This window comes from Mus musculus, chromosome 8 (assembly GCF_000001635.26).
Source record: "Mus musculus strain C57BL/6J chromosome 8, GRCm38.p6 C57BL/6J".
Lineage (NCBI taxonomy): Eukaryota > Metazoa > Chordata > Mammalia > Rodentia > Muridae > Mus > Mus musculus.
Genome location: NC_000074.6, coordinates 22153449 through 22167845, shown reverse-complemented (window position 1 = coordinate 22167845; position 14397 = coordinate 22153449). Strand labels below are relative to the sequence as shown.

At 43.9% G+C, this 14397-nt stretch overlaps 1 protein-coding gene across 6 annotated transcripts in view; it reads left to right on the top strand.

Moving 5' to 3' along the window:
- The first annotated feature begins 848 nt into the window (after nt 1-848).
- The window catches only part of Nek3 (NIMA (never in mitosis gene a)-related expressed kinase 3), a 38715-nt gene continuing 25166 nt past the window's right edge, over nt 849-14397 (top strand). Inside the window, exons 1-7 of one of the 6 annotated variants that reach the window (XR_378785.4) lie at nt 849-1468; nt 5352-5522; nt 7389-7476; nt 7557-7654; nt 9136-9219; nt 10629-10696; nt 10784-10870. Coding sequence is in view for 3 of the 6 variants with exons in the window: in XM_006509111.4 (XP_006509174.1) it covers nt 5406-5522; nt 7389-7476; nt 7557-7654; nt 9136-9219; nt 10629-10696; nt 10784-10870 (542 nt within the window). In the remaining 3 variants the exon portion in view is untranslated. Of the gene's footprint in view, nt 1469-5351; nt 5523-7388; nt 7477-7556; nt 7655-9135; nt 9220-10628; nt 10697-10783; nt 10871-14397 lie in introns of those variants that run through there. The other 5 variants (XR_003947273.1, XR_003947272.1, XM_006509111.4 and 2 more) reach the window with 5 other exon arrangements.

Genomic DNA, 14397 nt, shown 5'->3' with positions numbered 1-14397 from the left:
AAGCATGAACTGTGGATGAACTACATGCTCGCCCGTAACTCCATCCTTGGATGTTGCGGCTGGACTGTTCTCCACCACAGGTGGTCTGTACCACACCCACTTTTCCCCCGGTATCTTCTTTCTTTTGTTTAATTCCCACCCATTGAGATTTATTTATTTTTATGTGCATGTATATCTATGCACCACATGAGTGCAGTACCCTCAGAAGCCAGAAGAAGGTGTGAGGCCCCTTGGAGAAACTGACAGTTGTAAGCTGCCACAGGGAGCTGGGAATTGAACCTGGGTCTGTCCTTCCCTCCAGGGATTTCCAAAACCAAGTCATTTTTGGTTGTCAAGCTAGTGGTTCACACACGTAATCCCAGCAGAGGTGGCAGACCTGTGCTTTCCAGGCTGGTCTAGCCTTCGTAATGAAAACTATCTCCAAAAATAAAACAGATGGGGAGACAGCATAGTGAGTACCGGCATCAGTTGGTGGACAGAGAGAGCCCCGAGACACAACAGCCCCAGCAAAGAATCAAGAGTCCCAAATGTGGACAGTGCTGCAGCTGAGGAACCCTGATAGATTCCTCTCCTCTCCTCTCTCAATGCTACTTAATGACTTACACTGCCTGATAAACCACCTATTCCAGCAATTGACTTGTAGGTTTCCAGTGTCCCTTTCTACCCTGCCTCCCGCCCCCTCAGGGTCTAGTTCCCTGCTTCCCTGCTGTACATTTGACTGTAGCCTGGTTGGCCATTGGACCCTCTGCCTAACATCTTGGGGGTGTCTGGGTCTGCTGTCCTGTGATTTGAATTTCTTCTACAAACATTAGTTCCATCTGGGATCAGTAGGGAAGGGGAGAAGGGGAGGGTGGGGTGAACAGTCTCGTCAGTTGAGGCCAGATTTTGGTCTCATTCCTGCCTTTTGTTCCTTTATTCTGCACCCCTAAATGTTAACACTTGAGACAGTCCTGACTTGCCTACCAGGAACTTGCTCTGTAAACTAGGTTGGCGTCCAATTCTGGATCTCCTGCCTCAGCTTTCCGAATGCAGGGATTACAGACATCCTACCACGTCCTGGTACAACTAGAATCTTAATAACTTTCTGCTATTTCCGGGAAGAAATACACATTTCAGAATGAGATGCATTATTTTGGGGTGGTGCATTATTTTGTTTTTCACTTTTTCCAAAGTCATACAGTAAATGCTAGCAGTGTCCCTGTGGAATTTATGTTTGTTGTCTGTCTGCCTAATCTGGAGCAATAACTCAAATTACTGGGGGCACCGGTTCAAAACGTTAGCAATATCCTACCGCAAGGTGGCAAAACAGCTTTAAAACAGCTCTTTGGGGCTCAGCTACTCAGAGAACAGCGCCTAGGGCCAGACCTCAACAGTTTCCTCTGCCCACAGCTAGGGGCACGCCCCGCCCACGCCCCGCCCACTTCCCAGGCCTCGCAAGGAGCGGAGAAGCGACGCACGCCGCTGGGAGGTGGGTGAAGGGAGCTGTACGGGTCGGCCGCGGTGGAGAGAGGAGCGGGTGGAGCCTCTTGCCCCCCCCCCCCCCGCCCCCTAAGCCGCCGGTCGGCGCTCGCCCGCTGCGGGGCGACGGCCAAATGTGGGCGCATCACTCAGCCCGTAGGCTGTGCGCCCCAGTCGCTGAGTTCGGTGCGCGCATGCGCGTCGGAGACTGCTCGTGCGGCTGAAGCGGAGCAGCTTCGGGAGGGTGGGTGTTTTGGTAGGGAAAGGTTGGTGGGTCTCCAGGGTGTGTGTCCTGGGATCTCTGTCTAAACTGACCCCGCTTCTGGGCACTTGCAAATCACTTTAGGCTCTTTTAAACAATTGGTTTATCTTTATTAAAGGCGTATTTGTTTATAAACACTGGAAGGAACCCATCAGCTTTCGCCACACCTAGTGTAATAAGGCTTGTGTTTATGGGTGTAATACTGGCTATCGAACACATGGAGATTAAAAATACTAACTTGATTTTTCAGTCAAGGAAAGCCTGGTTGCTCATCAGTCATTTTGATAGCATAGGTAAAAGTCCTCAGGCACCAGGAACAGGAAAAAAGCAATTGAAACCAGAGACCACTTAAGACCCCTGTGAAGACCAGTGTGAAGGGCTTGGTTGTTTTCTTCTAGGTTTTTATTGGTTGGGGGGGGGGGGGAGCGGTGGGGGGACAGCCCCCATTTGTAGCCCTGGCTGGCCTGAAACCCATGGTGTGAATTAGTTGACTTTGGACTTAGCAGTGGTTACAGGCTGTGATTCACCAACTTCTGCCTCCTGAGTGTCATAGGTCTGTTACTTGTGTCTGGGTGTGTTCAAATGCCTCACTCCTGGAAACACGGCGTTGGATTTGGTTATATGGAGGATTTGTTGCTATAGTCTCCTGGTAACTCTGTGATAGACTGGAAAGCAAACTGGAAGGCACAGTCTATTTGTTTGGCTAGTTTTTGAGACAGTGGCTGGCCTGAGACCCATGGCGATCATCTTGCCTCTGCCTCTTAAGTGCTAATCTTACAGGTGTTGACTACCCAACCCCAGCTACGGACTAGAAGCTTTGCAGGTCCTAGCAGGGTTTGATCTTCGATGTTTGTACTACATCTTGTGCTCTACATTTTACAGCTTGTGGGTGGTTTAAATAAATAAATAAATAAAAACAATTTAGCTTTGTGAACGGAAAAAAATCAAGTAATTCATGCCAGTATTTTTCCTGTGATGAAAAAAGTGTATGAGTTCTAAGTGTAGGCGTCTCCCACAACTTCTATCCCACCCGTGTAGTCCAGGGTCTTTAACATGTTAGGCAAGCAGCTACCTCGGGTCTTCCTGAGACTGTGTCTCTTGTGTAATTGCTTCTTGTGTATATAGCTTATGTGCCAGAAAAAGTGTATTAAAAATCATGCTGCTTTTGTGGGGGAGACATGGGAGTCAGACTGTGTTTAAATATCCATTTTGAATCCTAAGAAACTCCAGCTCAGTGGATCCAACGTAGAGTGTGTCTTCTCTGTTTCACCCCACCCAGCCACACTCCAATGCAATCAATCAATCATCAAACGAAGGCTGTACATATGACTCCAAGGCCTTACCTTTCCATCTGAGAATCATTATGTCATTCAGTTCATACCAGAATCTTGCCTCTTCCGTATTTGTTCCCTGTAAATGTGTCCTTGACGATAGGTTAATTCCCCAAGGTCATCACGCCCCTGCGTTTCACCGTTACGCCCTCATCTTCCCTACTGTTGACGTGGTCCCTGTGTACCCTTTTCATGCAGTCCATTAGTACTGTGACCCCAAAGAGCGACTTTTCTGCTATGCAGATATGACCGTGCTGTTGTTCTCTAACACCAGTCAGAGACAGACCATTAATTACCCTGAAGATAAAAACTCAGCAGCAACATTTGGTTTACAGTGGTCAACAGATAAATCTATCTGTGTACCAGCCTGTCACAGGCCAATTTCATCTACTCAGCTGAACTCAGCATCCATCATGCCTTCCACCTTGACCACTCCGTGTCTCCTTTTTGTTTAAGGCACGTGTGGCAGCCTTTCAGACTTCACTTACACAGGAGTTTCCTGACTCCCCTGAATAGTTCTGCTACAAGCCAACATAGCTCTTTCTCTAGCCTTGCCTTGCATTCGCTTGGGATTATAGTCACCTCCACATGGGTGACGGTGATGACAGGGATGACCTAGAGGAAGAAAAATCATTATCTGTCGTCATAGGGACCCTTCAAATTAAGATGACAAGACTAAGAAGGACCAAAAGGAGTTAAGTCCGTGTATACAGATGTTGTATATAAAAGGAGTTTAGTCTGTGTATACAGATGTTGTATATAAAAGGAGTTTAGTCTGTGTATACAGATGTTGTATATGAAAGGAGTCTAGTCCATGTATACAGATGTATATGAAAGGAGTTTAGTCCATGTATACAGATGTTGTATATGAAAGGAGTCTAGTCCATGTATACAGATGTTGTATATGAAAGGAGTTTAGTCCATGTATACAGATATTGTATATAAAAGGAGTTTAGTCTGTGTATACAGATGTTGTATATGAAAGTTTAGTCTGTGTATACAGATGTTGTATATGAAAGGAGTCTAGTCCATTTATACAGATGTTGTATATGAGAGTTTAGTCCGTGTATACAGATGTTGTATATGAAAGGAGTTTAGTCCATGTATCAAATGTTGTATTTAGTCCATGTATATAAAAGAGTTGGATCTCAGGGCTCACTATTAACAAGAAAGCAAGATGTTGTAGAAAAACAATCAGACAAAGGAAAGGGGACTTTGGGGTCCTAGTGTTGTTTGTCCAAGAAAGGTAAGAACTTGTTGTTTGGGAAAGACAGACAGGGTGTGCACACTGTAGTTGGTGGGTTCCCCTTTGATGGAAGTTGCCCTCTTTTCAGTAAAGGAGACAAAGAGACACCGAGAAATGGGAGTTAGGCAGAGTCAGTTCCTTTCAGTTCAAAACAAACTTTATGCCAAAATAGCATCCGCTCACCATCTACCAGAGGAAGTTGCTGTTGGCCTGTCGTAGTGACTGTAGCTATTTCGAATTGATTTTGCATTTTAAAAGTAAATTTCCAAATAATTCTCTCTCTTTTTAAAGAAAAAAAGTGTGTTAGTAACTACCTCTCTTTTACAGTACATGTTAAACATACAGTAAGGTAGCTTTATTTTGAGGTGGTCTTAAGGATAAAATAATGAGCAAAATCCAATCTTTTGAAATATGGAGTGTTGCATTTATAGGGACATTTAGGAAAATTGGATAGTTCTTCCAAGACCAGGATGTAATTTCATTTTGTATATTTTAAGTGTAATTATAAACAATAATTAGAAATTAAAAGGAAATAGACCATAATAAAAACACATATTTCTCAGTTAAATATATTGGATACATGTACATTTTAAGGGAAGAAGCAAAAAAAGGAAAATGGTTGATATTTAAGCGCAGACTGAAGATCTGGATCAAAACTAAACAAACAAAGCATCCTTAAAGCTATACCAAGGCCTCTCGTTCCTGTGACGGCTCTCGTTCCTGTGACGGCTATCTGTATTGGTGGAGTGCGCTCACTGTGTAGGTGATTTTGTTGTCATGCTTGCATATGTTAAACTTTATTGGTAATTACATGATTGTGTCTTTTAAGGCCCTGGCAGACATGTGGTTTTTGACACAAGATTAGATTTTTTTAAAAATCACTGCTAAAACACAACACACATGTTGCCTAACTTCATTCCTGAAAAACCTTGTTTTGGCAAATTCAATTTTAAGCATGGCTTTTCAACAGGATATAAAAGGTGAGTATAGCTACTTTTGAATTAACTCTGCATTTAAAAGTGGATTCCCAAACGACTCTGTCTTCTTAATATAGCTTGGGAGAGCCAGCAGTGACTGGAGGGGTAGAGCCCAGCTGTGGCTGCCCGGCATGGACAACTACACAGTCCTGAGAGTGATTGGCCAGGGCTCCTTCGGCAGGGCTCTTTTGGTTCTGCAGGAAAGCAGCAATCAGACATTTGCCATGAAGGAAATCAGACTGCTCAAGGTAACGGCTAACGTTTAGCTCACGTTAAAAATGAGCATATATCCTAGGTAGAGAGAAGGGTCTTGGGCTTTGACGTGTCAGTTACCCTTCCTGTAAACATGCGACCAGTTTATTTGTGAGCGTGATGTGTTTCTTTTTAGAGAGATTTGTTTATTTTATGTATGTGAGTACTCTATTGCTTCAGATCCCATTACAAGTGGTTTGTAAATCACCACGTGGTGGCTGGGAATTGAACACAGGACATCTGGAAGACCAGTTAGTGCTCTCCAACCTCTGAGCCATCTCTCCAGCCCCTGAGCTTGATGTATTTTATGTGGTTCTTAGGCTAGTAAAATTAACAGAGAAGTAGTCAAAATGTCATGACTAATCTCCCTGGTAACAGTTGTATAGCATTGTGAACAGCCTGCTGAAAGTGGTCAGGTACAGTGCCAAGGATAAAAGAACATAAAATGTAGTGAAGAGCTGAGCTAAAATACAAAGCATCGGTTGCTTCCTAGGGAAACTACTCAGATTTGTTTGTTCTGTTTCTCCCTGTGGATTGCTTGTCAATGTGTATCATAATTGTCCTGTGTAAGAAGTCATACCGTGAGCATTGTTTAATATTTTGATGAAGCGTTTAAAAATACTAGGCATTTTCCCAATGCCTCCTTTCAAAGATTTACTTATTTTCTGTAAATGAATACACTATAGCTGTCTTCAGACACACACCAGAAGAGTGTATCAGATCCCATTACAGATGGTTGTGAGCCACAGGTGGTTGCTGGGAATTGAACTCAGGGCCTCTGGAAGAGCAGTCAGTGCTCTTAACCACTGAGCTATCTCTCTACCCCCACCCCCACTCCTAATGTCCCCTTTTTAAAAATATTAATTCTTTGAGACATCCTGCCTTAGCCTCCCAAGTGATGGGATTACAGGTATGTACCACCATACCTGGATCCCACTGAAGTCTTTTTTTTTTTTTTAAGTTGGTTTTTCGAGACAGGGTTTCTCTGTGTAGCCCCACCTGTCCTGGAACTCACTCTGTAAACCAGACTGGCCTTGAACTCAGAAATCTGCCTGCCTCTGTCTCCCAAGTGCTGGGATTAAAGGCGTGCACCACCACTGCCCACTTTTTTTTTTAAAAAAGATTTATTTATTGTATGAGCACACTGTAGCTGTCTTCAGACACACACTAGAAGAGTTCATTGGACCCCATTACAGATGGTTGTGAGCCACCATGTGGTTGCTGGGGATTGAACTCAGGACCTCTGGCAGAGCAGTCAGTGCTCTTAACCGCTGAGCCATCTCTCCAGCCCCCCAACTGAGGTCTTGATTTCAAACTAAGGGGGCATCCCAATCCTGCGAAAGCTTGCTCAAACAGAATGTTGGTCCTCTTCCATGTCGGTCTGGCTAGGCTGCAGTCATGTTCAGCATGTTCACACTTGATGCTGATGCTGCTGGTCTGAGAATCCTCAAGTTTCCCCTTCTCTCTCCCTTCTTCCTTCTTCCTCTCCTTTGAGGATACAGTGTTTTCAAGAGAACACTGGCTATCCTAGGCAGCTGATGCTAAGGCAGATTTGTTCTTGGTTTTGGTGGGAGGGGGGATTAAACCCCTGGCTGTTAGCATTGCTGGGGAGGGAAAAATGTTACCATTAGTTTGCATTTGGTATGTGTAAGGAAAAAAAAATGTGTGTCTCAATGAAAGGTCAGCCCAGCATGGAAAATAGCCATAATCAGAAAGGCACCACACCCTTTTAGCGTTTGAAAGTTTGAGCAGAAGTAGACTTACAAACCTGCATGTAGCATTAAAGTCTTAAATAAAGCTATACAAAATACTAGCTTGAAGCTGTATTGAATTTATAATTATTTAAGGTTTTTTCCCCCAAGTCTGATACACAGACTTCTAGGAAAGAGGCTGTTCTGCTCGCCAAAATGAAGCACCCCAATATTGTTGCCTTTAAGGAGTCATTTGAAGGTAAACACATCCCCCCAAATATTCCTGAATTTACCGTGAAGCAAATGTGGCTTTCTTAAGGCATCTCCTATGTGTTTTAGCTGAAGGGTACCTGTACATTGTGATGGAGTATTGTGACGGAGGGGATCTGATGCAGAGGATTAAACAGCAAAAAGGGAAGTTATTCCCTGAAGACACGGTAAGAAGCCGACTTACGCGATTTCTAAGTTCGGAAGTGGATTTTCTCATGAGCCTTGTATAAATTAAGGTTAAAACACGGATGTCTGCAATAACTAGCCTAGTAAGAAGCTGCTGGTTTCACTGTCAGTCAGTGCTCCTGATTGATTTCTTCAGGTGATGTGTCTTAGGGTTTCTATTGCTGTGATGAAACACCACAACCAAAAACAACCAAAGGAAGCCCTTTGGCTTCCATTTCCATATGGCTGTTCCTCATTGGAGGAAGTCCGAACAGGAACTCAAACAGGGCAGGAATCTGGAAGCAGGAGCTGATGCAGAGGCCTTGGAGGGATGCTGCTTACTGGCCTGCTTTCTTACAGAATCTAGGACCACCAGGCCCAGAATGGCACCACCTACCATGGCTACGTCCTCCCCCTTAAATCAGCAATTAAGAAAATGCCCTGCAGGCTTGCCTACAGCCCAGTCCACAGCACTTTCCTAATTGGAGATCCCTCCTCTCAGATGATTCCAGCCTGTGTCAAGTAGACATGAAACTAGCCAGCACACGATGGTTTCCTGAAATGGTTGTTTGGTTCTGCCTTGCAGTCCAGGCTGGCCTGGTACTCACGAGGTTATGGGTCAGTCTCGCCTCAAATTCTTGGAAATACCCTTCCTTAGCCTCTGGAGTGCTTGTGAGCACTGTCATTTCTGGGTGAGATGTTTTTATGAAGTGAGTGGTAGGCCAGGAGTGATCACACATGCCTTAAATCCCAGCACTCAGAGGGTAGGGACAGGTGAATGGAGGGCAGCCTGGTCCACATGGCAAGTCCTAGTCCATCCATGGTTACATAGTGAGAATCTGTCTTTAAGAAGAGGAGGAGGAGGAAGAAGAAGAAGAAGGAAAGAAGGAAAACTAATTAAGAGATACTTACAGATAGACAGTAGCTCAATGGTAGAACTTTGCCTAGCATTCACAGAGTCCTGGGCTCCAGCCCCAGCTCCACATAAGCTGGGTTTAGTGATGCAGGCCTGTAATGCCACGGTTTGGGAGGCAGAGGAAAAAGACTCAGTAGTTAAAGTCACCGTTGACTACATGGCAAGTCTGAGGCCAGTTTGGGACCCAGACTCTCTCTGTCTCACCTCCTCCACCACCAAAAAAGAAACTTCTTTTGGTTCAAAAAATAAAAATATGGTAGACATTTCACTAAAATATACATCTGGATCATATATAAGATGACAAAACATGGGAAACGGATTTCTGAACTTCTCCGGGTTATACTGAGTTTTAGTTGAACTGTGTAAATTTAATGAGTTCAGAATTCACTTTAAAAATTCTGGTAAAATAAGGCCGAGAGATTCTTCAGAAGTTGGGTTCAGCTAGTTACTGCATCTTTCAGGTGTATACTTTTTTCTTTTAAAATATTTTATTAATTCTTTTAGAATTTTGATTATATTTACTTCCAGTGCCTCCCCCTAAATCCTATCCACACGTTTTCCTTACAGATACTTAATTGGTTTATACAAATTTGTCTTGGAGTAAATCACATTCATAAGAGACGTGTTTTACACAGAGATATCAAGTCGAAAGTGAGTATAAGACATGTTGAGGTATAGGAAAAAAAAGAAAATTATTTCATTGTCTGCTTTTCTGGTTATGATCTCCTTTCAGGCATTCTGTTTAGTTTAGTTTAGGAAATGTTTGCCAATCTATCACTTTTTATATTTACTCTTTTAACTAAAAAAAAAAAAAAAAAAAAAAAAAATGTAGCCAGGCATGGTGGCCACACCTTTAATTCTAGCACTCAGGACACAGAGGCAGGCAGATCTCTAAGTCTGAGGCCAGCCTGGTCGACAGAGGAGTTCCAGGACAAAAACAAACAAACAAACAAACAACTCCCCCATGAACATTCAAGTGCTTATTTGTATTCATAGAGTACTTATTTTTAGTGTGTGTGTGTGTGTGTGTGTGTGTGTGTGTACGTGTATACATTCATCTTGAGAGAGTGCAGATGCCCAAGAGGGCCTGGGTTTTGCATCCCCTAGAGCTGGAATTTCAGATGGTTGTGAGCCACCTGAAACCAAACTAGAAACCAAACTCAGGCCCTCTGAAGAACAAGTCCTCTTAACCACTGAGCCAAGTCTCTAGCCCCTTCCCTTCTTTTAGGAAGCCTTAAGTACTTTTTAACCATTGGAACATTTACTCTTTGACTGGACATGGTAGTTATCTGCCTGTGGTCTTAGCCATTGGGAGGCCAAGGCAGGAGGATTTCTAGTTTGAGGCCAACTCAGACTACCTGAGGCTAATCCCTAGCACATAAACAAATAAAATCTACTTTTTTAGTAATTTCTCAAGAATATTATATTAACCATCATCTCCATGATGTACAATAGACTTTTTGTTTATTTGCAGTAAGACAGGGTCTCATTATGCAGCCCTGACTGCCCTAGAATTCACTATGTAGATCAGACTGGCCTCTAGCTCCATCTGCCTCTTCCTCCCATTGAAGACGTGTGCCACTATGTCAGGCTATACAGTACATATTAAAGACTTATTCATCCTGAGTCAAACTTTACAGCCTTTGACCTAGAAGTTTTACTAGCCAAGTAGAATACACTTTGTAAAAAAGGAGTTAAAAATCTCTTTTGAAGTCTGGATGAATGTAGCCCTTTTAATGGCCACCGAGCAAATTCACATGTTCTCAGGCAGAAAGTGTCCAACACCTGTCCTAGCCACTTAAGTCCCCCTGACACAGGCTCCCTCTTGTCAGATCTGATACCACCTGACTTCTGCATGTTCGACTAAAGAGCTGTCATCCTGAGTCCCCAGGCTGGGAAATATGTAGCTAGCTGTGTTTAGAGGGGACCTTGCTATTCTATCGTTACTGTTCTCTCTGGGACTCAGCTGTCTATCCTCTGGCTTTGAAAGCTGCACTGGAGGCAGCTGCCTGATGCTGGGACAAGCAAGACATAATCTGAGTTCTTCCTTCTCGATGCAGAATGTCTTCCTCACCCACAATGGAAAAGTGAAATTGGGAGATTTTGGCTCTGCCCGTCTTCTCTCCAGGTAAGTACTTGTCTTATTTGGTGATAGAGGTCAGAAGAGCCACTTTTAGAAGAGCTTTGGAGTCACTTTGCCTGTCTGTGGTTTCAGTCCCATGGCGTTTGCATGCACGTACGTGGGAACACCTTATTATGTGCCTCCAGAAATCTGGGAGAACCTGCCTTACAACAATAAAAGGTGAGTGGGGTCCTTGTTTGGGTAAGGTTGGCCACTTGATGGGAGGGAGGGCCGCTAGCCTGCAAACTGATAGCGGAGTCCGTGCAGATACACGGAGCTTATTGGCTTTAAAATTTTTTTTTTAGTTATTTTATCTAAGTTTGTGTGTGTGTGTGTGTGTGTGTGTGTGTAATGTGTATACGTACATGTACATGTGCCACGGCCTGTGTGTGGAGGTCAGAGACAATCTTTTTGAAGTTGTCTCTTCCACCTTGTCGAAGGAGGTCTACCTGGCTTCATGTTTTGATGCTGTACTGTATACTCTATATTCCAGGCTAACTGACCCACAAGCTTCCATCCAGTACTAGGTCCCACTTCTTATCCTGAGGTAGGAGTGCTGAGATCACAGATAGATATATATGTATCTGACAGTTTTTATGGACTTTTCATGAGCACCGGATCAAAATCAGGTGGCCAAGCTTGTGGGGCAAGTATTGTGACCTGCTTAGCCACCTTCACAGCTCAGCTTTCTAAAAATATGCTTGGGGCCTTGGCGTATGCTGCTTATTAGTAGAATCATTTTGTCTAGCATGTTCATTGGATTTGATGGCCAAGACTAGAGAAATAAAATGGCAAAGAAGTATAAATATATTAAAGTCACACAGAATCTGTATGCTCCAGCAGCTAGAGGAAAGTCATGGTGTTCCAACCATTGTAATCACAGCTGTGAGGGGCTGGTTGCTGCAAGAAGGTCCAGTGGGCTGCAGAGGGTCTGCATGGTGTAGCTGGTTCCAGACTGCCCTGCTCTTGTTTTTTTACGACCCCCTCTTGCATCCATCCATCAAATACAGCATCGGGATGGGAAGCAGACAGCCAGTGTTTTAAAGATCCCTGAGAAGCTCTGGGACACAGCCACATCTGGAAAGCTCTTGGTCGTATCAAGTCCTTACAAGGGCGGGCAGGAGCCAAATTACAGTTATGAACTAGCAACAACAATACTTTTATGATTGGGGTTCCCACAACACGAGGAACTGTATTGAAGGGTCACAGCAGCAGGAAGGTTGAGAAACCCCAGTGCCCAAGGCTGATGTTGGCTGTGGGTTTCTCTTACCTAGCTTTTATTATGCTGGCATAATTCTCTAGCACTATATTCTTTAGAATTTCTCTAAAAAACCAATGCATGGTGCTTTCTACTGAGGATTCTGCATCTATTGAGATGTCCTGATTTTTGACTTTCGGTCCATTTATATGGCTTATTACATTTATTGACATATGTTGAACGATCCTACGTTTTAGGGGTAAAGCCAACTTGGTCATGGTGGATAGTCCCTTTGATATTGGTGTGTCTCCCGTTTTCCGGGACACTTCTGTTTCTGGGTTCACAAGGAATTTCGGTTTCCTGCAGTTTTCTGTTTTGTTGTTGTTGTGTCTTAGGTTTGGGAGTACCATTTCTTCTTCCTTGTTTTGTCTATGTTAAGAAGACTTGGCTGTAGATATTGCCTGAAAGTCTGGTGGAGTTCTGCCGAGAGTGGTCTGTCCCTGACTGTGTTACCTGGAGCCTTCTTACTGTTATTTCTGCAGCCTCGTGTGTTACATGGCCGTTCAGGTTGCTGGCTTCTTATGAGGCTTCTGTGTCAGAGATGGACCGAGCATGTGCGGGAGTTTGTGCCTCGACATTTTAAACAGCTTGTGTGGAATGCAGTCTGGTAGATAGAGGGGACTGGGCTGCTGTACAGGACGCGCATCCTAGTCTGAGCCTGGTGTGTGGTCATAGGTAATGCTGGGTAGAGATGTTGGTCGTAGCATGGGAGAGAGAGGCCTGTTAGCTAGGGCAGGCAGTGTGGGTCCTGGAGGAAGCTTACAGGTTTGGTTGCTGTGCATGCAAGGGTGGTCAGAGTAAGCCAGGGCCCTGATTGTGGGACCAGGGCTTGTAGAGCAAGTGCAACTGGAGAAACCAGGCCTGGAATAAGAGTGAGGTCAAGAAGCATCCAAACCCCCAAAAATCTCAGCTTGAGACCAAAATTTCATCAGCAGACTGTCATGAGTAAAGATCACTCCCTCCCTACTGTCACCCTGCATGCCCTGGGCTTGTAGCCCAACAAACACCCCCCGCCCCCCCAATTCTTTTTTAGAAAGTCACATAGCCTCTTGGCCAAATTATCGGTTTAAGCACCTGGGATCCCTCCTTATGCGAATGAAGCATCCCACTGCCTAATCCGATCCAGCCAATAATGTACATGCTCCTTGGAAACCACTCCCCAAGGTTTATACAGCCCTTGCTACCTCCAAATAAAGAGAGCTGTGTGTTCCCCCACCCCTATAAAGGAGAGCTGGTTGCACAGAGTGCCTGTGGACCCACCCATCTGGACAAGTTTCTTTCCTTTCATTACGGCAGGTACTTGAATACGCCATAGACAGAAGCAGAGCCAGGCCTACAAGGGCTGGGTCTGGAGGGTTATAAAATGCAGGGTCATGCCACACCAACCCCAATAGAATCTGTGTGACAAGTTCCATAGACTGAGGCGAAAACTTCAACAACAACAACAACAACAAAAAAGGAGGCCTCCTGGAACTGGATGTGGAACTCTTGCCCAGTACAAAACATTGAGCTGTAGCTCTCATGGCACTTTGTTTGTATTGTTTTCTCTTATTCCTTTTCTTATTTATGACATGTTCCTGGTAGCCTAGGCCACAATCTTAAGCGAGAATAATGGATAAGAAACCATCCCTTGAGATGGGGTCACTAACATGACCTTATCTCTGGGGAAACCAACACTTTATTTTATAAATCATTTACAAAGTTATGTAATAGTGTTATGATAGATAAAAACTTTCCCAACTTCCTAGACAGATACCAGGTACCAAAGTTAAATCAGGATCAGATTAACGATCTAAACAGTCCCATTTCCCCTAAAGAAATAGAAGCAGTCATTAATAGTCTCCCAAACAAAAAAAGCGTAGGACCAGATGGGTTTAGTGCAGAGTTCTATCAGACCTTCAAAGAAGACCTAATTCCACCTCTCCTCAAATTATTCCACAAAATAGAAACAGAAGGTACTCTACCCAGTTCATTCTATGAAGCCACAATTACTCTGATACCTAAACCACACAAACATCCAACAAAGAAAGAGAACTTCAGCCTAATTTCCCTTATGAATATCGATGCAAAACTACTCAATAAAATTCTCGAAAACTGAACTGAAGAACACAACAAAATGATCATCCATCCTGACCAAGTAGGCTTCATCCCAGAGATGCAGGGATGGTTTAATATACGGAAATCCATCAACGTAATCCACTATATAAACAAACTCAAAGAAAAAAACCACATGATCATCTCGTTAGATGCAGGAAAAGCATTTGACAAAATCCAACACCCCTTCATGATAAAAGTCATGGAAAGATCAGGAATTCAAGGCCCATACCTAAACATAATAAAAGCAGTATACAGCAAACCAGTAGCCAACATCAAACTAAATGGAGAGAAACTTGAAGCAATCCCACTAAAATCAGGGACTAGACAAGGCTGCCCCACTTTCTCCCTACCT